The 26611-nt window shown below is 42.8% G+C and overlaps 1 protein-coding gene and 1 long non-coding RNA gene across 2 annotated transcripts in view; one reads left to right on the forward strand and one right to left on the reverse strand.

Moving 5' to 3' along the window:
- Positions 1-278: 278 nt before the first annotated feature.
- The window catches only part of LOC124050408, a 32970-nt gene continuing 6637 nt past the window's right edge, over positions 279-26611 (reverse strand). Inside the window, exons 2-6 of the long non-coding RNA XR_006841613.1 lie at positions 18661-18926; positions 12525-12604; positions 8774-8875; positions 8590-8684; positions 279-1120 (exon numbers count right to left, since the gene is read on the reverse strand). This is a non-coding gene — a long non-coding RNA (uncharacterized LOC124050408). The remainder of the gene's footprint in view (positions 1121-8589; positions 8685-8773; positions 8876-12524; positions 12605-18660; positions 18927-26611) is intronic.
- On the forward strand, positions 1756-25865 carry LOC124050248 (zinc finger protein GLIS2-like). The gene is made up of 7 exons (XM_046372575.1): positions 1756-2268; positions 15436-15618; positions 16818-17011; positions 18760-18942; positions 19727-19860; positions 21074-21192; positions 22900-25865. The coding sequence occupies exons 2-7, from the start codon at positions 15453-15455 to the stop codon at positions 23583-23585; spliced, it is 1482 nt and encodes a 493-aa protein (XP_046228531.1). The 5' UTR covers positions 1756-2268; positions 15436-15452; the 3' UTR covers positions 23586-25865.

Below are 26611 nucleotides of genomic sequence, written 5' to 3' on the forward strand. Positions count from 1 at the left end.
CATAAAAGAAACTTGTACTCGTTTTTACGCCTTTCCAAACCTTTTTTAACGCTGTCCTACTACATCAGCATGACACTAATGTGAAATATGAACAGAATATCTTGGATTTCCTGGCAGCTGTTGCAGTTGCTTCATGTAAACTTAGATATCAACATAATTCATCTTTGTTACGTTTTCAACATCAACCCGCCAGATGCTGTTAAAGCTGCACATCAGTATGGTCAGCATGTGTTGCACAAGACTCATTGGCACTCGATCGACCAACATGTCTGAATGAATTCTTTTTGTTGGGATACAGTAAACATTCAGAGGCTGTAAACATTCACACTGAAGGACACACACACACACACACACACACACACACACAGGAGCTGGTTTAAATGCTGTACAAGCTCCAGCATTTTGTCCCACAGTGTACTGTAACAGACAGTACAAATTTAAGTCTGTACATATGTGCTCAAAATCCTCATCATTACTGGTTGGACTCAAAGCTGAGGATTTCCCCCTTCACGCCACTAGAGGGAGACAGTGTACACAGTTAGACTGCAGCAGGACCACGTGATATTTTTGAGATTGAGATATTATTTTTTGAGATTGAGATTGAGTTTGAGATATGCAGCCCTGAATTATGCTTCTCATATGATCACTAAGACGGGGCTGCTAATAACTTAAACAGCAGTATCACTGGTCCACTTTATCCTATACGGTTAGAAATGACTCAAAGGCCCACTTAAATCACCTCTCCTGAGGTGAAACAAAGTCCTCGACTAGTGTTTCTGCTGCCTGATTCAATGGGAGTGAGTGGCCCCCAATTTATCTTGTCAGGACAGCCACTCTGCCACCCGTGCAGCCACGCTCACCCACTTGGCCACTTTCCCTGAGCCTATTTTCCCGCTGTCCACCTCCATCAGGTGCCTGGCATGTGAGAAAACACTGTTGGAAAGGAGTGTTTTACCTAAGGATGCACCCATGGACACATGGACAACCATCCAGGTGCTGAATTTAATGTGTGAGTGACTTTCTGCCTGCTGCTGTGACGTTTTGAAGCAGCACAGCTCACTCGTTTGGTTGAGATGTTTCCACATTGGCCTGGTGTTTCGCCTCGGCCTTCAGCAGGAACCTGGAAGACAAAAAGTTTCCCCCAGTCGAGTTTATCAAAAAGAAAAAATCTTAAAGAAGACAGTTGAACCGTGTAAATCATCCATTCATTTGCACACAACAGACTTTGCTAGAGATGCACTCATGTTACACCTAACAATGCATCTGAGAGGAATCCAGATCCAGGAGTCCAATGTTTGACTCAGACTACAGTCAGCAAACGGCAACACCAACCCAACAACCTCCACGAAAATTAGTTTCAAACATTTGAGGTGATTACAGTTAGATTTGCTGATGACGTGGTTTTGAAAGATAAAACGGCTCTAATTTAGTCCGTTTTTGGTATAAAACAAGAACAACAAAAACAAAGGGAATTTCTGTTTATTTGTTAGCAAACTGCACATGAATTATGGATTATCGGATAAAACCCCCTCCTTCTTTCACAGAAGTTACACCATCGTTGTTCGTTATTATTATCATCATGATTATTATTATTATTACGCACAGAGAGAATCAGTCGCAGGCGGCAGGAAGTTGGATTTCTGTTATGGCATTTTTCTCTCTCTCTCTTCTTCTCCAAAATCTCTCCACCCTTCTCTCTCTCCCCCTCTCTCTCTCCCCCTCCCTCCCTCTCAGTCTCTTCCCTCCTCGCCGCCACTGGAAGCTCAGTTGACCAGCGTCGCAACTGGGCGATGCGCCTCCCGGAGAGCTTCTCTACATTCGTGCGGCGGATTTGACGTTAGCACCGCAGCTTGCAGCCTCACATCTGATTGACATTTAGTTTCCCCCCACCGACCACCGCAACCCCTCTCCTCCTCAGTCATTTCTTTGGCTCACGTCACTCTAATTTTGAGAGAAAACTACTTACAAGACGAGGTTTTCGGCTGCGTATCTGAAAACTGACCGCTGGAGACGAGCGCTTTACTTCCTCTTGAACGACCCCTCACCTCTTCCTCCCTCGTGGGAGAATTTGCTTTCAAAATACCGATTTCCAGTCCGAGACAACTGATAACTTAATCGAAGATGGTGCGGGAAACGACGGACAGACTCGCCTGATTCTGGTAATCCGTGTGTTCGGTTTGCGTGTGTCGGAGGCTGGACAGCATCTTCAGAGGGACCACAGAGCGCGGAGGAGGCTTTTCACCGTCACCGTCTGCACGCTGTTTGAAGGTAAACCCAAACGAGATCCTTCATCCTAACATAAATCATCATCCTCCTCATCGTCCGTCACACGTGCTATGAGTTTAATTTACCGAATATTCGTGATGGCATATTTTTTTTATAGGAACTTAATCAGTATGAACGTTTGTGGAAAACCCTATCGGACATGCTGTATAAATAACCTGGTATATATTGAGAAGCATATAAAACAGCAGAGGCTGTAGAATGTATTGCGTGTCTATCAAATGTACAAAAAACCTGTGATCAGTACAAAAGTTAACATCAGGGTTTGACCACGTGTTATTGCCAGTAACTTGTTTGAGCTTGGCACTTAACTTGTTTTTTCCTTTTTTGGCCTCTAATGGTTTTTTTAAAACTCTCTAAAGTGTTAGGTTGTCCTCCTCGTGTGCTCTGTCCTGATGGAGCTCCTCAGGGGCCTGTCCCGGGCCTTCGGTAATTCTTATAAAGCTGTTAGAAATAAATGAATAAGTTTTTTGTTTTCCTAATTGGTTTTGGCCCTGTGTGTGTGTGTGTGTGTGTGTGTGTGGAAGAGGAGGGCGTCTATTAATCGTATTTAATTAATTAATTGATTTGCATTCCAAAGATGGTGGATGAGCAGTATGTTTGATAACTGATCAGTCGTTTTTTGTCTGACAGTTAACCGAAGATCTTTGACAAAAACACCTGATGATGTCACCTCATCACCTCTATATCCAAAGCAGGAAACAGTGTGACACACACCTGGTCGAGACAACGCTTTCACAGAGTTACAAAACTGATCAGCTGCACCCCCTGGTGAGAGGAAAACGTGGGGTTAGAGGGTGTCAGACTGTGCTGAACAATCCCACAGGCACATCATTGCATACTGATGCCTTCACACTGCCTGTACAAGTCTTTGGATGGATGGAGGGATGGATGGTTTGCTATACCTCAGCTTGTTTTCCATCCTGCCAGTGTGGTTGCCAGATCAGTAAAATGTCCATATTGTGACATTTTGCACTGACGAGCAACCTGTTTTGTTGATTAGGTACACTATATGGACAAAAGTGTTGGGCCAGTTACTCCAACAGGGACTTTAATGACACCACATACTAAACACACAGACGGCTTTGCAGCTCTAACAGCTTCCACTCTTCTGTGAAGGCTTTCCACAACATGTTGGAGTGTTTCTGTGGGAATTTGTGCCCATTCATGCAGCAGAGCATTTGTGAGGTCACACACTGATGTTGTACCAAAAGGCCTGGCCCACAATCTCTGTTCCAGTTCACCCCAAAGGTGTTGAGGTGTCTTGCCATGCTGAAGCACTTCCCTTCACTGGGAATAAGCGGATGAGCCCGACTACTGGAAAACAGCGCCGTATCACACCTGAATTCAATAACAAAGAGGTGTGTCCAAATACATTTGTCTACATAGTGTATTAGGATGTCTGTGCCATTCATGGTCAGTATGTCTAAGTGGGACTTCACTCTGTGAGATAGTCTCTCTGACCACAAGGCTGTTGAGGTGTACCTGTAAAAACACGGTAAATCAAGTTTGTTAAACCTTTTACTTCGACACAGAGACAAGCACACACTCCCACACACACACACACACACGCTCCCGCAGTACAAACTCCCAAGTGAAACAGGGTGGAGACAAGACCTTTACTTCGCTTCTTTTTCCCTCCCAGCAGTTTGATTCATCAAATCCCACAAGTCCTCCACCCTCATGACACCACCGCAGATCAGCAACTCCTCATCCTCCCCGTTAGAAAAACATCCTAACTCCGTCTGCACTCATTCTCTGAGCTACCAAGAGGGTCCCGAAAAGCAAGGCGGGCTCAGTTAGTGACCCACTTGAGCTCCTTCCTCAGTGTCTTTCCCTGAGATGCATGCGCGATGGTCAGGGTGAAAAGTTTTTGAGGGGGTTTACGTGTGACGGCAGCAGTGTGCAGGTTGCAGTCTGGTTGCATCAGGCTGCTCTCTAAAGGTTGGACGGATGGATTTTAAAAAAGGCCCTGAGCCAAGCAAACTTTTCCTGTTGTTGTTGGGTGCGTCTGCCTTACAGCCCACTTCCAGCCACACTGTCTGCTGCAGGGTGGGAGTGTTGCTCATACATACGCTGTGTGTGTGTGTGTGTGTGAGCGTTAAAATAGGTGTGTGCCAAGAGGAAGGAAGTTAGTAAATAATGATAGAAAGAGAAGGGAAAAAAGAATGGAATAAAAGACGTATGAAGAAAGTGAAGTTAGGAAGACAGACAAGGAATTAAAAAAGAAGACAAGTTGTGTGTTAAAAAAGAAAAAAAACATAAAAAAAGGGAAGGAAACAATAGATGAAAAAAGGAGGAAAGGAGGAATTAAGGGAGACAAAAAGAGGGTGGAAAGGGAATAATAGGAAAAGGAAGTGACATAGAAGAAAAAAGAAAGAAAGAGAAGCAGGAAAAAGTAAAATAAAAGTGAAGGAAGAAAGAAATTAAATGAAGAAAATAAGCAAAAGGAATGAAGGAAGCAAATGAATGATGGAAGGAAAGATTGAATAAGATAGGACAGAAGTATGAAGGGGAAAAAAGGAGAAAGTACGCAAAGAAAGAAAGAAGTGAAGGGAACAAGTGACAGAAAAAGTGGCAGAAAAAGTTGGAATGACACCTGGGCAGGAAAAAGGGAAGAAAGGGAATGAAGGAAAGAATTAAAAGAAAGGGAAAGAAGGTGAAGCAAGCAAAGAAACGTCAATCGATAAGTAATGAGTGAAAGAAAGACCCCAACCCAAACTGGTGTACAGTTAAACCTGTGATGACCCTCCTCCTCCTCCTCGTACCTCCAGCCCTCCTGTGCTCCTCCACCTGAGACCCCACAGTGAAGCCCCCACAGTGTGGCTGCTGACCCTCTGCTGTCGCCGCACTTGGCCTGCTGTTTGCACACGATGGGTTCAGTGGGTTCAGCTCTGCTATAAAAGCACTTCTCTCCCCTGCGGCGGAGGCAGGAGTGAGCCGGCCTTCCTCATATGGGAGGAGGGTGAGAGCTGGTGGTTCAGGAGGAGGCCTCCCCTGGTTCTCCTCTCTTACATAGCTCTCTGTGACTTTATTTACTCCTCTCGCTGGACTCGTTGGCTGGTTGTGGTATCGGTTTTTTTTTTTTTTTGGGGCCCAGCCCTGGACCAGACATTCATTTTTCTCCTCTTAGTTCCTAACCATTAACTAACCACTGGCTCCCTGCATCTCCCCCCTCCTCTTCCTCAATCTTAGGAATGTCTTATTCGCCTCCTCTCTCTCTCTCCCTCCTTCTCTGATTCTTACACACTAAAAGCTGACGTGCATCTGTGCCAACATCTGCAAATAAACAGACAAATGTACACACATACTTTGAGAGCTCACACACACACATTTGGACTCACAAAAGGCCCCCCATCAGTATGTGCCGACCACCTGTGAGGGTACACACACATCCATAAACCTCCCTTTCTTCTCCCTCTCTTTTCCATTATCCTCCTGAGAGCCCAGCGCCGGGGCCTTTACTTCCAAACCAAACATAGACCAAATTCCGCAAACCCCACCCCAACACCTCCCCCCCTCCCCCCATCACTCCCCGTCTCCCTCTTATTCTCCTCTCCCCTCTGGTCCTCCCCCCTCGCCGCCTCTCACTCCCTTTTTCTTTTTGGTCTGTGTTTGGGGAAGGAGGCAAATGAAACGCTGGCCTCGGCAAAGAGAGGGAGTGAACCGTGAGCAGAGAAGGAGAGGCAGAAAGAAAGAAAAAAGATGGATGAAGTAAAAAAAGATGTCTTGGCAAGAAAGGGAATTATGATTGTAAAGAGGGATCAAGTGCCATGGCAGATGGGCGTAGAGTCAGAAATGGACGACTTCTGCGTCCTGGTGGCTCAAAGATGTGGACTACAATGGGGAGGCTGTTGGCTCATTTCTATTCTTCTTTCATCACGCTCTTCTCTTATGGTTTCTTTGATGATGTTGACCCAATGCTTTGGTGTCGGCCTCGACAAGCCTTTTAGCTCGACTAGCTAGACTTTTTCACACATTTGTTGTAATCTGATAATTATATCTTCAAATAGTCAATAAATCATCTGCTCCATAAAATGTGAGGAAACAGTGATAATGCACATCACAGTTTCCCAGTTTCAAATGTGATAGCTTGTTGGGTTTTGTGCAACCCCACCCCCAGACAAGAAAGTCATTACTGGATAATTCTTGCATTCATGCTGTTACATTTTTCAGTTTCTTGCCTTCTTGGACATTGATGTGAAGTTGGTTCCCCCTTTGCAGCTGTGGCAGCTTCCGCTCTTCTGGGAAGGCTTTCTGTGGGATTTTGGAGTGTATCTGTGGGGTTTTTTGCGTGTGTTAGTAGGCACTAGCGTTGGACAAAGAGGCCTAGCTCGTGGTCTCCGTTCCGGTTCATCCTGGGGTTCATTCAGTGGGGTTGAGGTCAGGACTCTGTGCAGGCCAGTCAAGTTCTTGACTGAGTTGGACTCATCCGTTGGACTCATCCGGCCGTGTTTTTGTGGATCTTGCTGTGTTTTCTGGGGCGCAACCGTGATGGATGGAGGGGGGGCCTTCTCTGGGATGCTGTCGTGTGGTTGGAAGTATAGCATTTCCCAACATGTCTTGCTATGCTGAAGCATTAAGATTTCCCTCCACTGGAAGTCAGGGGCCGAGCCCAACACCTGAAAACCAGCCCCATACCACACCTGAATTCAATAATACAGAGGTGTGTCCCAATATTTTGGTCTATATAGTGTATATTAAATGATGCATTCAAGTCAGCTGTACACTTCCAACTGTTCATCTGTTCATCTTCTTCCCCCACAATCCTTTCTTTAAATCGGTTTAGCCCCAAGATTTAGCCCCCCAGTTGGGCTCAGCTACTTCACTCAAATCCAGAGAATCAGGATGAAACTGGCAGGTTTACTTACCTGCATCGCAGCTTTTTCCCCCCAATAAAAAGCTTTCAGACAGGATGGAAAGGCATTAACAGGCCTAGTTCCTATACATGGAGAGCACTGACCTGCAGTTCTACAGGACTCATAATGTCTCTTAGCATTAAAATATTATTAGTTCTTCCTGCTTAACTCTCTGCTGACTTTTTTCCAGCTCATTACTTTCTTATTTAATGGAGCTTTTTTGCTTTTGCTCCCTCTTTTGTTTCCTCCGCCGAGAATGAAAGGAACGGCCTACAGTACAGCTGGAATGGGTTATTATTTACGGGCTTGGCACGCACACACACACACACACACACACACACACACACACGCAGTGGAAACAAATTGGGTGAATCTGCTTTGCACGTAGGAATGTGAGGCACATGTGTTTGTGTGTTTAAGGTCTGGATGACAGAGCTGAGGGAATGAAAGAGGGATGAGAGAGAAAGAAAAAAATAAAGATGTTAAAAGAGAAAGACACACCAGAAGGAAAGAGGGGGAAAACGAGTGACAGAGAAATAAAAAGAGATTGATTCCTGTGTTGTCTTGTTTGACAGCAAAGGTTAAAATCTTGCTGTATCGCTCCACCAACTCCACCTTCTCCACCTTCCTCTCTCTCCATCTTTGATTTCCTAAAGTTCCTTCCCTCTTTCATTCTCCCTGACTTTATATTTCCAACACAACCCAGAATATCTGCACGATGGACCTTGTCCTCCATCATTCTCTTTCCCTCTGTAGGAGGGGGGGTTGAGGGGGTGCGAGTAGGTTTCTGTGTTGACCTTTCCAGTTGCCAAACGGTTGGATGGTGGTGGTGGTGGTGGTGGTGGTGCAAGGGATTATGGGTGGGGAGTTATAGAGTGAGAAATAAACGAGGACAACTCGAAGAAATGCTACTGTGGAAGGAAAGAAGCAGTAGAAACAAAACCTTAATTCAGTGGCTCGAGCAAAAATAGGCTGTGATCAAATCGCTTCATAGCAGCAATTTTAGGTACAAGATTCAGCGACAGAAATAAATACATGCAGCCCATCCTCGCACATCATGACGCCGCCTGTGGTGCGATTACGCTTGAAGTGTTTGGGTTTGCAGAGGACTGTGATGTACTTCCCAAACTCCCTGTTATAGTGAGGAGATGACCAACTATAAATGCACTTTCAGAACTTGATTTATATTTGCTATGGGAAATAGTAGTTTGTGATTGGGTGGCGTAACCACGTGTTGAACTGAAACTTAAAAGTGAGGGCTGTAAACACAAAACTGACATTTCATTTTGCTCTCCAACCCCTGAGCAAACGTCCGTCTCTTTAGAAGCAGATTCCTACGCTGTGTTCACCAGGTAGTCAGCTCGTGTCATGTGGTGACAACACTGTGCATATGTTCTGGTTTCACTTTGTTAGGGTGAGGAAAAGCTCACGTTTTGTCTTATAATACCTGGTGTTGTCACCCTAAACAAGGCTGGAAACTCTCCCAGCGGCTGTAGTTTGGCAGCTCGGCAGGTGCCACACCGCCGCCGACCCCTCCACCTGCTGATGAGAAATTCATGAAATCAGAACATGATATGACCTGTATTGTAGAAACACTGCTGTGATATGGAGGAAATGTACAAAGCGAACACCTCTGTGGTTTGCAGGAGAGCTGATGACATTGCTGGCTCTGTTGTTTTCACAGAGTTGGTCGCTCTGGGAGAGCAGAGACCCAAACTGGTCATGTAGTGTTCCTGAAGAAGAAAATGAGCTCAATTTAGCTTTACTCTGTGAGAGGCAGACACCACTTTAGCCAGGGTGACTCCCTGATCATCCACATAAACTTTCTCCAAAATGGTATCAGATTGGAGTTTGTATAGCATGACTATACATGGTTAAGTTCAACTTTGAGCCACTAAGGGATAAAGTGGGATGAGGTGGGTTTATCCTTCATTACAGGCCTGCTGCATCACTCCACCAACCCCCGGCTGATTCTCCTCTCTCCGGTTTGAACTCTCGAGAAGTTTCCTTCTAGGATCAAACCTGTTTGCCTCCAACACATTTAAAAGTAAATTTCACTTCCATGTATGCTGTTAAACTGTGTCGATGTGCAGTGGCTCTGATCATCAGATACAGATGTGTTTCCACTGGAGGTACATTAAAGTCCAGTGCGTCCAGATGGACCAGGTGCTGTGTCGCCCAAGACGCAACAACAACAAAAAAGTAACTAATTTAAAATGCTTGTTTTAGTGTTTAAACCACTGGAAGACATTTCAGTGTCAGTAATTCCCTGATTTAAGTCGAGTAAGAAATTCTGGTGTCTTTTCTGTGATTTTTTTGGTGCACATTCAGTCCTAAAAGTCTCCGCTCTGCAGCTTTGATAAAGTACATGAAAGTAATGAGCAGCCAATTCTGTTTTTATTTTTATACTAATCCAATTTAAAAACTTATAATAGCTCTTAAAGTGATACAAAATTAAGTTTGGAAATGTGAAGAAGGTCTGGAAAGAGCAATTTTTTTTTGTAGAGCTAAATAATCCCTGCCTTGAGAGATTACTCCCCCGTTCCTCCTCCCCTGACAGCCGCCACCACTCCCCTCCTAAATGGTGAAGACGCCAGTGTCGAGTGCGAGAGACACTGCAGGCTCAACTGGTGGCTATTGCAGACTTGCTCTGCAGAGTTGCATCACTTAGCGCTGCTGAGGCGCGAGAGACAGACAGAGAGACAGACAGACAGAGAGAAGGAGTTTAATATTATTCCGAGACAAATAATGGGAAAAGTGTGAGGGGAAGAAAGGGGTGGGAGCCCACGTCTGACTCCCACAGCTTCTGTCTTTCCCTCCATCATTTCTTTGCTCTCAGTATCTCTGCTCTGTGCGTTGCCATTTTTCTCATACAGAGAGAAATTCACTCTTTTGAATGCTGGCACCGAGAACATGCTGTGAATCAGAGCTGACATAATATGAAACAGTGGTTCATCACGTTCACGAGCTGCGAACACTGACAGTAAATTTTCTCTCGCTGCCGTGGCGTGCAGCGGAGCTGGTTTTGTTTTTTTTTATGTCTTTAGTTTGAAACGCGATACGGTCATTACTGTTTTGGATGATCGATGTGGGCCTGAGCTCTTGAAAACAGTCAAAAACATATTGTGTAATTTGAAAAAACAAAAAATAAAAGAGGAGCTTGTTGTCTCCCCCTCACTTCAGTCTTTGTGGTGAGAGGAGCCTCCTGCTGTTTCCTACAGGCTTCCCAACACTCTCCATGTCCTCTCTTGTCTTTTTGTTTTTGTCCGCTGTAATGTTCCCCGCCGTTTGCTGTTCAAACAGGTGTCCAGTTTCAGTCAACTGCAGAAATTTCCCATGAATCTACCTCAGCCTTTACAGTCAGGGTCTCTCCTCCTGTCTCTCTATGCCTCCAAGTCATGAAAACAAGGCCTCCTGTCATCCTCGCTGTTGCAGCAGCATTGCGTAAGACCTTATAAGGACGTGGGATGGAAGGATCAAAGGATGTAACCCCTCAAAAGCAAAGGCTGACATCTTTCCATCATTGCAGTCTGTCTTTTGTCACTCCCTCCCAATGAGATTCATAAAATACCAGCTTTTAAAAGCAGAGCAACTCTGTCTTCTTGGTTTTAACTTTATTCTCTCTTTAGCAGAAAAAAAAAACGTGTCTAAATGCATGTACATGAGGAAGCAATGTAACCTGAAGTCAGGAATGATTTCTGATGAAGAGCGATGTGTTTCTGCTATGACAGAGTGGCACGAAACTGAAGAAAAATGGAAGAGGGAGTTTAAAAAATGCTTTGGAGAATAAAAAATGGGAGAGAAGAAAAAGGAGTGGGAGGTGCAGAGGGCAGAGGAGAGGGGAGGAGAACAGCAGAGGTATGCTCCGCTGGAGGACTGGGAGAGGAAAACCACAGGAAGGAGTGAGAGGGGGAGAGAGAGAGAGGGAGAGAGAGAGAGAGAGGGGGGAGTAAGAAAAAAATGGGAGGGGAGAGGCCAGATCAGGGCGCCGTGGAAGCAAAGGTTTCCTGTGAGAGGGGAAAGACTCTCCACCCGAGGGGGGGTACCACTGTGTATGTGTGTCTGTACAGTTTTACTTTTGAGAAAAAGTACTCGTGTTTATTGTGTTTAGATGAGAGATTATCATGAATAAGTGAGCTTTGGTGTGTTTTTGCATGCTGCATGTCCACTGTGTGCAGTATGGAGCTCCTGTGCACAGAACTCGTATGTGACTGAAATGTGCAGCTCTCTCTCTTACGTGAAGCTGTGTGCAGAGCTTCTTCTTAATGCTGTCTGCTGTAGTATGAAGTGATGTTTACTTGTACTAGTGTGTGTGTGCTGTCCAATAAAAGGCTGTCAGAAAATGAGTGTGATCCAGTGTAAGGTTCATGGTGGGTGTTTGAATTATGACGGTTGTTAAGGTCAGGGTGACGGTCTAGGCAATGTGTTATGTCAGTGTGAGTCCTGACAAGTACAGAAAGACAGACGTGTGTGTCTAAGGGTTAGTCCTCTATGTCACTTTGTGTGTGCGCATGTGCACATGTACATATGTTTGTGTGCACATGTGTGAATAGTCAAAGTATGTGTTTTGCGAGGCAGTAGGGGATCCATAAGAGGGTCCGGGCATGCTGCCCAAACGCAGGTCATTGAGGGAAAAGAGGGGGAGGAGCTGCTGGAGGTTGGGGGGGCGGTGGTGTTGGGGGGGACTCACGTGTGGGTTTGAGTTTTGCGCATGCCTGCTGGTGTGACTTCAGCCTGCATGCGTGCCTGGGTACATATGGCTCTGTGTGTGCGTGCCGTCACAATACCTCCAGAGAAGTCAGCGAGGTTGCAGTGGAATGTGAAACCAGTGTGGTGAGGTAGCTGGCAGGCTGGCAAAAGGACCTAAACACTGACTTCATTGTGGTTTAGCCTCTGCCTCATATTATGCAGGGGGATCCTGTCGGTGATTGCGGAAGAATCTGTGGTGACAGCAAGTTTTGAAGTTAAAGAGGTGTGCATGTAGCTGGAGAGTTGCCAGTTTGAATCCCAGACTGTTTGGAAATCCAGCCACTGAAAGTAAATTAAGAATGCACTTACTGCCAGCTATCATTAAAGAGCCGTGCAGTCAGACACTTTCTTGCAGTTGTGTTACAAATCTACTTGCGACCCACATCTGGCGCCATTTTGGAGTTCCACTGGAGGCAAATACTGGCTAAACATATAACAACTGGCTGGGAAAACCGAAATCTGAAAATACACGGGACAGACACGTAGCCTGGGACACTGTCCAAAGTTTAAAAATACACATGCATACCAGGGTATGTATGTGTGTGCCAAATGCCAAATGCAGGAAACAATCTGCACTTGAGAAAAGCATTAATGAGGTCGGTCACCATTGGTGGCTTGCTGAAATGGGTTTACCTCACAACACAGAAGATGATTGTGCACGTTTTGATCTGCGTTGATGGCATGCGACATATCGAGTCGAGTTGAGCCGCACCCTGCAGGACAAAAGAAAAAAGAAGAAGAAAAAAAAAGTCAATAATTTCATTGTGATTCACTGATGGAGCCTCATGGTCTGACTACATTAACTCACATAATGATCTTGTTATTTTAAGTGTTTGCTCACCTGACTGACAGAGAAACAGCAGACAGCAGTGACTCATATCCTTTACTTCAGTAAAAGTACTAATACCACATTGTCCATCTTATATCTTATAATCATCAAGAAAATGTACTTAAAGGTACCGAAAGTAAGAGTACTCAGTGTAGAAAAAAATGTTGTGCATTCTGTTTGTCTGTAAAAGCGTGTTTGGCAAACAAAAGGAATATTAACTGGACATTTGTAGCCTGTATAACATTTGCAATATTAATGTAATTGGGGTAATAACAATACTTGTTGCTGATGTCTGCATCAACAAATGTTCAAGCCCAGTTTGTGACAAAGTGAAGGGTTACCGCATTAAAATGTAAACTCATGTTGAGATTATCCTGATCTTGTTATTAAGATCAAGCTCAAAATATATTTAAGAAAATTACTTTTCTTTTTTGATTTTGTGCAGCAGCCGGTTCAAACAATGAAGAACGTTAGGTGGGCGGTGTGTGTCAAAGAACATCCACATGACATCCACCAGAAGCCAAAGCTTTCCACAGAACGTTGCACTATTGACAGATCCATCCATCCATTTTCTATACCGCTTATCCGTCAGGGTCGCGGGGGAGCTGGAGCCTATCCCAGCTGACTACGGGCGAGAGGCGGGGTTCACCCTGGACTGGTCGCCAGTCAATCGCAGGGCCAACACACAAAGACAGACAACCACACACTCTCACACTCACACCTAGGGGCAATTTAGAGTAGCCAATTAACCTAACCTAACCCTAACCTAACCTGTGGGAGGAAGCCGGAGTACCTGGAGAAAACCCACGCAGGCACAGGGAGAACATGCAAACTCCACATAGAAGGGGATTCGAACCTGGAAGGGGATTCGAACCTGGAACCCTCTTGCTATGAGGCGACAGTGCTAACCACTGCACCACCGTGCCGCCCCTATTGACAGATGATTAATGTTATTCACTTCATCTGCCAGTGGTGCTAATGTTGTGGCTGATCGGAGTATAGCTGCTTCTAAGAAAATTCTAGTTTCTTTTAACTTGTCAGTCAGCTGACCTAAGATAAAGTGATAAAAGAGAATCGTATACAATAAAAAAAACAATAATTTATAAATGATAATATCAGCCATGCCAGTGTATCAGTCAGGCTGCAGCTTCTGCTAATGGCAGCTTCTGCTGCATATGTTTTCAAAAGTCACATGTACAGAAAGGTGGTGAGAGGTGCTATGAGATGCTCTTAAACTGGGGTGTCACGATTCTACAAATCTATCATTCGATTTGACTTTTGATTTTAAAGTCGCAATTGGATTTTTGATTTAAAGACGCCTATGCCATTGTCCAGTCTTGATTAGTAAAAATCAACAGATTATTGGTTTCACATTTTCAAATTCTTCTTTCAAAGATCGAACGATTATTAAAGCTACTTATTGTGTTTAATGTTTTTGCAATGTTTTATTCAAAGGTGTAGGTGAGGGTACACATTTGAATGGAGCAGTGCTCCTGCTTTTGATGTCAACAATCAGAGGCGAATGCTCATCTCAATCGAAGAATCGTAGAACTGAATCTGTGACATCCCCACTCTGAAAACAATCAGATGACGAGATGGTGAGCCAGGCAGCCCTCACTTGTGGATGGTGTGTGAGCGAGAAGCAGAGGGTTACAGAGAAACAGAGTTCGTTTTGTGTCAGCTTTCACAGCATCTGTCAAGCATTTGTTCACAGGTTTGGTCCAGTTGACTGCAGATTTTTTCCCCCTTGGTTTCCTCCTGTGAGATTTTTTTTATTTCCTTTGAAGCAGATATCTGAGTCTTGACTCACTTGGTCTAACAAGAACGTATGAGTTGAGTCATGGACCAGTGTAGCATTTTGTCTCATGCTTCGTCCAGAGTATCATACCACCACGGGTGGAAAACTACTGCAACAATCTTGTTAAACCCCTCATTGAAGCCCGACCACAGAAATGTAGAGAATCGCAGTAACAAACCCACATCATAATGCTTCTCAGAGGTTTTACCCTCACGAACTGAGCAACAACTAAAACTCACAACACAGGATTGGACTGCCATTCTCAAATTCACTCAAAGGTTTGAGAATGAACAGACTTACAAGGCAAAACAGCAGTCAAATCCAAAGGTTACTATTTTTTTTTTTATCTTCTTGATAGGCCTTTTTTTTCTTTTCTTTTTACAGCGGCCATTTTAACTTGTCATAGTAGGGGAACGCACAGGTGCTCAGCCTTGACGGTGACAGCTGTGAACCGATGTACACAACAGCAGGACCCTGAAACTGAAGCAACATAATCGAACCAAGTTATCTTTAATGTTATGTATTCTTGCTTCTGTGACAGGTCATAGTGATATTTTTAATTTCTTCATATTACACTGTAGATATATAAATGAAACTACAAGTGCGGTTTAAGCCAATTGAAGCTAACAGCAGCTGCAGAGGTGATTATGTCGGAGCCAAGAAACCACTGCTAAAGCTAATGATTTTAACTTAGCATCAGCTTTTTACACATATCAATTAAATTTATGCTTTAAACTAATTTGTTTTGATGATGACAAAACTTATGACAACATATTTTAACACAAAGCTTATTTTCAAGCTGCTCATCAATGGAGCAAAAATAACTAAGTAATGCGCACGGTGTCGTTTGTAGTGATAAATTACCACATAAAGTAAAATCTGTAATTGACTCTGGCTTTCTCTCCTCATGTGGACAGGAGTGTGACCTGCGGCCATGCTGTCACTGGACGAGCCGCTGGACCTGAAACTTCCCTCTGGACGGACAGATGGTCCGGTGAGGTTAGGAAAGAGAGCTTGTCCTTCGTCTATCTGTGCCCCACTCGGCTCCACACGACCACGTCTGCTATGCACAACCTTTCCTTCACCCCCATCCTCCCCAGGTAAGAGTTAAACAGGGAAACTGAAGCACAACATACGTTATTCTTCTCGTCCTGCGCATCGACACAGTCTCCATCCACAGTTTCCACACACAGCGTGCCTTTGCCGCTACCATGTTGCAGTGTTAATGTAATAGTATAGTAAGTGGATTCTATGTTCTCACTTTACCAGTAACTTAATATTGTAAATGCGGTGAATTGGCAGCTCTCTTCCCCCTCCAATAGACATGCATTGTCCCCAGATTTGTCAGTGTGGCTCATAACAAGAAGAGTGTGACACTGACATGAAGAGACCCACAAGACAACCACAACATGGCTTCTGTGACAGTCCGACCGGAATGTATAACTTTATACTTTACAGATTGGGGAATCAGTAGCATGCAGAATATCTAATGGGTGATCCTCTTTGGCCCGGTGCAGCTAAATTATCAATATAAGTGTTGGTGTGTAACACTGAGGTTCCCTTGCCTCAGGGTGATTTTTGTTCTTACCTGCTGTAGTTTTATGTGGATGGTTGTAAGTGACGGTAAAGGCTGTTACATGTGAGTGGAGAATAAAACAAGAGCAAAACCAGGGTTCCAAAAGTAAAATCAGCATGAATGTGCAATAAATATAATACTATTCCAAAATGGAGGCACAATATCTTCAGGACAAATTTGGTTCAGTCTCAGCATTTGGCTGAACATTGTTTTGTGCAGCAAGTAACTGTTTTTAGCACAAAAAAGAGGGCAAAATAGAGTGTAACACTGATCTGAAATTAATCAGGTGGTTTTACACTTCTGTGCATCGAAACACATGTCACAAGTTTGGCTCAAGCCCCAAATCAGTCATCAGTGACCGTGAATGTTTTTCCACGTTTCTCTCATGATTGTCAGTTGTACTCTCAGACAGCCCAAAAACTGTAAAAGACTGTAAAAGGAGCCTTTAGTGTTTTTATTTTACTTTCTCTGGTTCAACATGAGGTTAAAGAGAAGATGGTGGTGGTTATATCAGAAAAAGCACAGTGTTCTACCTTGTTTCTCTGAGTTTGGAAAGTCACCCAAACTGTAAAAAGGTCTGAAGATCGGGGGTGCAAAATGTAGCTGCAAAATAAAAACATCCAAACATCCACTAAGAAGAACTTTTAAAGCTTAACAATATTACTTATGAGCCATGAAAGGTTTTACTACAGTGTGACAAATGTAACATCCCGTCTCATCTAGATTCCCAGTCTCCCTCTCAAGAACGACCCGGGTCCTGCTTCAGTCCTCCAGCCATGGACCTCAGCCTGTCACCGTCCTCCCGCCATGCCTCCTCCCTCTCCCCGTCTCCTTCCTCCCCCTCCTCCCTCTCCCCTTCCTCTCCCCAGGAGTCCCCCCGCAGAAGCAGCAGCCCTCAGCCTCATCTGTTCTCACGGGTGAGACTACATCTTGAAACAAAAGTAATTTGATGTGTTACCATCAGATCTGATAGTGGCAAATCGAATTGCATTTGTCAGGTTAAAGTAGATTTTTTTTATTTGATTGAAAAATTGAAGTCATCGCAAAGGGTGGCTCCATGAAGGATGCTGAGCACTCAAAGAGGGTTACAATCTCACCTGAAGATTCAATAGTATATCATATAATAGTATATAAATAGTTATTTGTGAGCAAGATCAAGTTTCCCAAATGCCTACTGCTCTGGGGCTCTGGCATCGCTCATGCAAGTATAGTGTTTGTACTGTATTGATATGAATTTAAGGCAGTTAGTCAGTTAATATTTCTTGCAGTGATCAGACAATAAAAATGCAATGAAATGGATTCCTAGAAGCCAATGATTTCATATCCAATATGGATATGGTCAGGCTGACAAAATACCCAAAGATACTGCGCAGGGTTGGAAAGAGAAGAGAAGGGTCAAAGTAAAGTAACTGTCACCAAAAAATCAAATGAATGCAGCCAGAGGAGATGCATTACAGGCACCTGTTGATATCCGGTAATGCACATTTATAAAACCAGTCACAGCGTTCTGTTTAGGTTTGTATCTTCATATCAGCAGTTGATCTTGTCCATAACCCCATTCTTAACAGAATAATCCACTCAGCTACTGATTGCGGCTGAATGGACTTCACTCTTCTGAGCTGAATTGAAAATCTGATTTGTTGTTGCAGCGTCTACACACAGCACGCAGCCGCCCAGTGGCTAAATCAAATTCTAGCCATGCTTGAACATTAAAACATGAAACACACAGCTTCTTTGTCAAAGCATCAAATGTCCCCTCTTGGCCTTGATTCATCTTTTAGCTCAGAGAGGACGAATTTTAAATTGTCTAACAAATTAAAAGTGGACCATGAGAAGCTCTCATTATGTCCCGTAGACATACTTCAAAGATGTCTCTGAAACTTCTAGCAGCAGCTTTTTGTCCATAATAATTCACTTATATGATCCAACGTGACTTTCCTTTTCCAATCTTAAACATGCAAGAACTTCAAACCAACTTTAAAAACATCTTGATTTCATCACCAGTTTTTAACAGTATAGCACCACAATTCTGACGGTATTAAATGGATCATGAAACTCTAGCAACACTGATTGCCCTAAAAAGTAAAACAAACAACAACAACAACAGACTATTAATATTTCAAGGGCAGATTTCACAGCAGCAACAATCCAATTTTATTCTATTACCTTTTCCTGTTACTACCATTGATATATCAATCAAATGTTAGTCACCACTAGTGAAGTATTGGAGTGCCTTTGGAGATGCTTCATGGTACAGGACAAATGTATACTAGAAGTGTTCAGTCAGATTAATCATCAATCAGCCTCAGTCATTGTACAATAAATACCCAAACTTAACATATTCTTGTTCAGCTCAGTGCAGATTCAACTCTTCTTCTGTGTTTCTGTGAGACATGATAGTCTGAGTGTTGTTCATGCATTATCCTAAGAAAGTTAATCTAACTGTATCCTGGTAGTCACACCAGATAGATACAAACAAACAGTACAAAGTTCCTTTAAATCAAGAAATCCCCAACCTCTCTGCCTCAGAATCACAAGTTGGAGGCTCATATGAGCAGCTTCTTACCTTCTGGTAAGAACAGTCTGAACGATATTACGGACCCATAGGATGAGATTGTCCTCTTTGGTTGAGGTGACCTTTCTCTCTATCTTCTCTCGCTTTTAGGAGCCAGCTCGTCATCGAGGTGTGGAGGGCGGAGCTTCACCACAGGGATATCCGTTCTACCTGCCGGTCGGAAGTTCGCCGAGGGCCTACAGCTTTCCCTCCATGTTCATTTGTCAGAACAGAGAGAAGCAAGTTTCACCGGAGTCCTCACTGGATGGTCAGCTGGCCTGCCGTTGGATGAAGGTAAATATACAAAGAAGAAAGAAAGAAATGTAATGTATCACCATCAATCAGAAACCATCTGTGAGTCAGATGCACTGAATTTCTGCTGCAGGGATGTCATGGAGTGCTGGATGAAAGATTGCTACTACTATTCTGATCACTAGGTGGTGCTAAGAACAAAATGAAATCATCACCTGCACTCACAGAAAAAGAGAGACGGAGGCTGAAGATCAACATTTGTTAAGTTATTTATATTTGATGCTGAAATGGTTATCAGAAAAAAATACATTTTTGACACATATTTTTTCTAGTAATCATACAGAAAAACATTTTTGCATAAAAAAAACTTTTGTTGCTCATCTCTCTTGCATTTTCATTGGAAATGGAATATTTTGGTCTAAAAGTGACTCCTTGGCCTCGGGGAACTTGACTTACAGTGGGACTAAATAATGAATTAATACAAAGTCGTTTACAAGGTAAATAACTTAAGCAGCACATACAGAAAGAGACAAAAGTGTTACTGCAGCATTGAAAAAGGTCTTCGTTTAAAGATAGTTTAAACTGGTTTTTCAAAAGTTTGAGTCGGGTTCAGTACACTTGTGACACAACTGAAAGCGATTTTTACAAATAGTTAAACACAGTGATGTTATTAATTTCACCTTCAAGGAAAGCAGAAAAGTTCAAGCCATTGTGGGGTGTGGAATAACTGCTTAACTTCTCAGAAACAAACCCGAGTTGCAGCAGTTACGTGTGCAGCATTGTTGGCCATCTGTGTTTAATCTCTTGCACCTTCTCTGCCCTGCAGTGCCACCTGCTGTTCGACTCGCTGCAGGACTTGGTCGATCACATCAATGATTTCCACGTAAAGCCTGAAAAGGATTCTGGGTACTGCTGCCTGTGGGAGGGTTGTGCTCGTAACGGGAGAGGCTTCAATGCCAGGTGTGTTCGCATTGTTTCCTCCTAACCAAGTAAACCATCCTAGTACAAATATTGCGCTTGCACTGGTGTGTAATAACTCCCTTCTACTGTGTACATAAGTCATATGCAGTAACTGGCCTGGGTTGCCGTTGGACAAAATATCTTCAACATTGGGTTAAAAAGGCACAGTTTTAGCAGTAGCAGTTTTTATTTCAATGTTGCTCAAGAAAATGTCCATCGAAATGAAGTCACGATGACAACACAGCTAAAGATCACTAAAAAGTACATTTAGAGATTAAAGTGCTGATAACATGAGTGCGTGTGTCGGTCGATAAGGACGTAGTCAGGTAATCAGAAATGTCGACTGGGGTCATGTCACAATGTGTCATTATTGTTTCATGCTGCATTTACACTGATAAGAAACAAAGAACAGCAAAACACATCCTGATATTTGAGAGGCTGCAATCAGTAATTTTCATATTTGATATAGATTTCAAAATGGAAAAAAAAAATAGAAGCTGAATACCAATACTGTTTTATCAGTTGAGTAAGTACGCCTGAAAGCTTTTCACCTTATATTTTCAACTAAGTTGCTTTCAGCTTCTGAAAAAGAATTTTTTTTTTCCACACTGTGTTACAATGTGACTCATATTTTATGTGTGCCTTTTCTAAGATGTTTAAACTGAGAGAAATATTCAAACCCAAAGGCCTCTTTGGAAACTTTGGGATCTTCATTTAAAATAAAGTTCAGTGGGTTTGAACAATGTTTGTCTGCACAGCAGGAGTTTGTGCCCGTCGAGTGATCAGAAAAGGATTAAAATGATTAATTATCTGTGACTTTAATAGGGGTCTTACAGACACTATTTTTAAACATGAGCTTTCAAGGCAACATAACCCAAGAGACAGAACAAACAGCTGTCTGAACTGCGGTCCCGTGTCTGATTTAAAGATCTGAGATGGGAAAAGAAGGTTTAGTCAGCAGAAGAGAGGAGCAAAAAGTGAAAGACTATTTGTTTAACTGCACTTTATTAAACAGCTGCTGCTGTATTACAATAAAAGGCATCTCTGTTGATTCCCTCCCCATGTAAATGATCCCAAGCAGGATGCAAAGTGCCACATAAAGGGTTGTCCACTTCTACATGTAATGTCGCTGCTGCAGCAGCCTTGTATGGTAACACAGCCACTTCCTCATGTGTGCTTTCTGCTAAACACTTTTATCTCTCATGTTTTATAGGTATAAAATGCTGATTCATATTCGCACACACACCAACGAGAAGCCACACCATTGTCCCACCTGTAACAAGAGCTTCTCACGCCTGGAGAACCTGAAGATACACACCCGCTCCCATACAGGTGAGGTCCAGGTGGAAAAACAAGAAGATACCACTGTCAGAAATGAATCAGTATTACTAACTAAGTATTGTCTGTGTATCCAAGGCCTCATTTATCTTCATCTTTAGATTTTACCACATTTACCGTTCTGTAGCTGTAAACAATCCCTAGAGAACCAAATCTGAAACAAACAAAATCAAACGAGACAAGAAACAAACTGAATATGAAGGGAAGGGAACCAACTGGTATCTTCATCAAGTCCTTCTCCTCTACCAGTGGGATGAGAGAAAATTCAATTCACTTTGTTCTCAGTCTTGTTTCAGAACATGAAAACAAGACAAAGTCAGACAGACCTCTGGGCGGGAGCTGGAGACTGGTGGGATGAACAACAACATCAATATTTGCATATTTTCTTTAACTCTAAATCTCTTACTTTCAATGCACTTTCACTTTGTCAGATCCCTGATATGATATGTTAAAGACAGTAAAGTTTTTGTGTGTGCTACCTGGCGTGATTTGAGATTTCTGACTTTATGCTGCCGATTTAAAAAATGAAAATAAAATAATGGTTGGTCCAGCTGAGAATCTCTTTTTAGAAGAACATCAAAACTGCTTTTTTCACTCGCCGATTTAGTGATAAAGATAAACCATACGTTATAATTCACTTCATATTTATTTGTTTCTGTGTTTTAAATGTTAAAACTTTTAGTTCCCTGCAATTCTCTTTGCCAGTAAAACACATATTTGCTGATGAGTCGGGTGGTTGTGATGCACACTATAAAACCTGCAAACCTGATTTGTTCTTTAAGGAAATAAAACAGACATGATCTAAAGCAGTTTCTTCAGACATGAGCAAACATTTACATGAGAGCAAACATTAAATCTTCATTGGGGTCATTATGGTTTATGGAGTGTTTTATTGCTACAGATGATAATCACATCTCCTTGTAGTTCTTGTAAAACGGTGTATTTCAAACAACATGTGCTGCTGCTGGTGGTAAATTGGTCTTTCTGTGCCGATACATGGATGAGCATCTTCATGTAGCATACACAGCTTATTCAAATACAGACATAGATAAAATGAAATCCTGCCCCATTGACGTTGGCACGACTGTTTGCTTTGTCAGCGCCTTGTTGTTCTGTCGTTTTTCCTCTTACGTGGTGTTCCTGTGCAAACCTAATGTTCCTTGTTTATACAAGAAACTGTCATCTCAGTTGTACCATACGTTGACAATACAAATCTTATCTAACAGTCCATATAGCAGACAGTTTGCTCTGCTGCATTGAAATGGTACATGTTCATATTTCAAAAGACATAGCCTGGTGTTTCCCTGATGTGGCTGTATTCTCTTGCTGGGCATCAAACATCAGGATGTAAACACATCTCATTGTGAGGAGTATTACTGCCTGTGAGAACAGTTGTCTAATGTCCTCTGTGGCTCATGTCTTTTTAAAGTCACGGGGTTATTTTGAGCTTGGCACCTTTCTAACATATTGGCTGTGTTGTAAAGCAATGACGCAGGATAACTCTTGAGTAATCAGTCAGCAGCTGTCTTGCTGCTCAGATGATTTCCTTCCGCTCTCTATGGCTCTTACCTGAGGTTTAGCCACTTCAAAGCAGCCTTCTCTTGTTTATCATTTGTAGTTTTACTGTAATCATGAGGTTAACTCTCTCATCCCTCTGCTCTCCTATCTTTTGCTCCTGTCTCTCTCTTTCTCATGCTCTAGGAGAAAAGCCCTACATCTGCCCTTACGAAGGCTGCAGCAAACGTTACTCCAACTCTAGCGACCGCTTTAAACACACCCGCACCCACTACGTTGACAAGCCTTACTACTGCAAGATGGCAGGCTGCCTGAAGCGCTACACAGATCCCAGCTCGCTACGCAAGCACATCAAGGCACACGGGCACTTTGTTGCCCAGGAGCAAGGAGCTCCGAGCCGGCTGGGGACGGGTCTGAGCAACACCGGTCACCAGAGCACAGCTGATCTGCCATCTCTAGGCGGGGCCCACATCATCATCCCTGGGGCGGCTGCAGCTCTTCTTGGAAGCCTGGGGACCACCTTGCCTCTTTCTGCTTTCTGCCATGCCAGAGCCCTGGCCCACCATGGGGCACCACTCTTCTCCCTGGGTGGAGGAGGAGGAGGAGGAGGTGGCAGTGTCATGGGGCCGCTCGGACTCTCGGACTCTCCTCTGATACACTTTGGAGCTGCATCAATGTTAGGCCTGGGAGCTCTGAGGGGTCTGGGACAGACTTCAGGGAAGGAGATGGAAGGTGAAGAGAAAGAAGCGGAAGGAGAAGAGGGGAAAGTACTGAACCTGTCTGCAGGGGTGGGCCCGAGGCGAAGTGACCCTTTGTCCTGGGTGGTGGTTCCCCCGAGGGCTCTCCTCCTCAAACCGGCTGTTGTCAGCTAGGATGTGCACTCCGCAATACATAGAAGCAGGGAGTGTGTGTTTGTGTTTTGCCCATTTTTGCATGCATGTATGACTGGGTGTGTGTACTCGGTCATACATACATGATTATGATGAGTGTGTGTGTGTGTGTGTGTGTGTGTGTGTGTGTGAGGGATCAAAGTCGCTGTCACTTGCAGAGCCATAAAAAGCACTTCAGTCATTCCAGCCAAGAAACAAATGAAGACAGACTGAAAGACTGAAAACTACAGAAGTCTTTGTGTTGAATGTACAAAACCTAAACAACCTTTGGGTGTTGGGTTGCAAAACGCTTAAGCATCATTCAGCTGGCTTAAACTTTAAAGGGTCAGTTCAGCCAAATTACAAAGAAAGCTGTGCTCGGTATAGCAATGCTGGTCGGTCAGTTGGTCCGCCACTTTGGTGCTGACTGAAATATCTCAATAACTAAATTGTCGAGACATTCGCTGTCCCCAGAAGATAATTCCTTAACTTCTCAGTTTGTCCAATACTTGGACTGTTGGTTTATGACCAAAAATATGACTTTAACCTCATCTAACCTTTTTTGTTTGTTGTTTATAATAAACTTGTAGCATGCTAATGTGCTACACTAAAATCCTTAACAAGGTGAACACATCCGCTTAACATTAGCTGGTTAGTATACTGCGTTATGAACATTGCTTGTGTGGCTGTGGACTCTTAGTCCTGTTGCAGTATTATGAGCCTTACAAATCAGAATCTGTTAAAGGTGGTGGCACATGTTTCAGAGGTGGGAGTCTCAAAACCTCAGGACAAAAACCCAAATCTATCTGCATGTTTCAATGTGTGATTTGATTGAACTGACCCGTTAACAATCCTTGATTCAGCCCTCTCCTTCTGTTCATGGTCAAAAAGAAAACAGCGGACAATCACCTCTGTTGGATTTACAAAACCAGGCCATGAAAAGAGAAGGTACACTAACCGCTTTGTAGTTTTTGTGTTTGACAATCCCCACTGACTGCTTCCACTGACCCACATTTCTTTTTACTCGTGAATAAATATGGGGAAAAGCATGACTGAGGGGAGCCATGGGACGTACAATCCATACACAACAAATTAATGTAACATTAACACGTAAAGATCTACTTTTGTTCCGTCAATCCATATTTTCCATTGGGCAACTTTTGTGAAAGTAAGGCATTAAATCAATTGGATTCAAGGTGATTTGGAATTGAACCTGTCTGTGTCTGATTTACAGTGTAATAATAATAATAATGATAACAATAAACAAAAATATCATTAAATAAAATAATAACAATACAGAGCTGTAACAATGTTGGAACACAGCAAACAAAATAATTCCCCCCCGTCTAAGAAACTTTTTCCCCACCTGCATGCCTCCAGGACCCAAACTGCTCTGCCACCGACTGGCTATTGTTTGTTGCTCGGGGTTTGAAGATAAACACAACGCTGCCATGCATTCATGGCTAATTCTGTCTCTGATTTGAGTCTGTAAAATGATACCAGTGTGGCTGCTGGCTGCTCCATTGTTTGTTTTAACACAGAGAACTTTGACTTAGTGTGACACATTAACAACACTATGACATGTAGTGAAAGATCTCAGCATAATCCGCACAAAGCTATCAGCTGGAACGTGATCTTTTAAGAAATAGAGAAAACTGTTTTTGCTGAGGCAACTGAATGTATGTTTGAGGCTAACTCCCTTGCTTGCAGTTTATCAAAGCTATTTGCTCTACCAATCTTTTCAAGACAAAGATCCCCTCAGGATCGGCCCTGCCTTTTAAACAAGACATTGGATTGAAGAGGGCAGCATTCAAGTAGGAGAAAGGTAAACAAAGGTGTGTATTAGACTTCAGCGGGTACACATTTGCTTCAGAAGAATGTTAAAAGACAAAAAGGTACACGAGGAGAAGCCAAGCTAAGGTCTGAAAACCGGTCTCACAAGTATTTTTGAAGAGTGAATGTTTGACAATGGCCGCATGTGGCCTGTATCTGTGTTGATGTTATCCTGTACTCTTTTTTGTTTTTATGTTTTTTTTTTGCACATTGATTTATCCTTATCAGTATCTCAATCAGTGCCTTGAGTTTCAATTGAAATTATATCACACAATATATGGCAAATATTTACACAAATGTAAAGTGTATAAATGTACTTTTCATTGCATTTTAGAAAACTGAAATTTAATAACTTGACAACAGATGTGATTTGTACATCAGGGCCAATGCAACACTTTTGAACAACATCACTATGACAATGACTCCATGTCAATAAAGACAAACAACTAATCCTGTTGCTTTCTGACGTCTGTACATGCCATGCTGTGTGTCTCTCATCATATGTCATTTTAAATGTCCCGTAGAGCTTAAATTAACCCATGGATGTAATTGCAAAGATAAAGCAAACACAAGCAGCAATGACAGTAAAAGTTAATAAAACAGAAGTAAAAAAGAAATTAATTGAAAAAAAGGTGAATATATATATATATATATATATAGAAAAGAGATGGGTTCACGGTAGGTTAATTGTATTATACCTTAAAATGATGGAACTACAGTACAGTTTTTATTTTTCATTTTCATCCACCGAGTCTGTAGTTTGAGTATTTCTTTCCATTTATTTAATTTACTGACTCCATTGGATTCACATGAAGTTTTTGCTCACTTTCACATCTGAATTGTTGGTTCAAGGTGTGATTTCTACAGTTCAGAAATGTGCTTATTTGTTTTCTTCCTAAAAGACAGATGAAAAGATTGACACCAATCTCATATCTGTCCACCGGACAATGTCCAGCAGAGTTCGTGGCAACAACACCAAGTGATCCAAGCAAACATCTTCCCCCGAGTGTTTTTTGTGCATAAACCTAATCAGAAGAGCGGTTAAGCTGAAAACATAAAGAGATGTGAAGTTTCTACGTATCAGTAATTGCAGAAACATAAAATGCCACCAATTATTCTGGCTGGGTCAATGTACTGGACCAATCCAAGAACTTTTCTTTAGCTATATGTAATAAAGGGTTTTAAAATATTGAAAT

Source organism: Scatophagus argus, chromosome 2 (assembly GCF_020382885.2).
Source record: "Scatophagus argus isolate fScaArg1 chromosome 2, fScaArg1.pri, whole genome shotgun sequence".
NCBI classification, from domain to species: domain Eukaryota; kingdom Metazoa; phylum Chordata; class Actinopteri; family Scatophagidae; genus Scatophagus; species Scatophagus argus.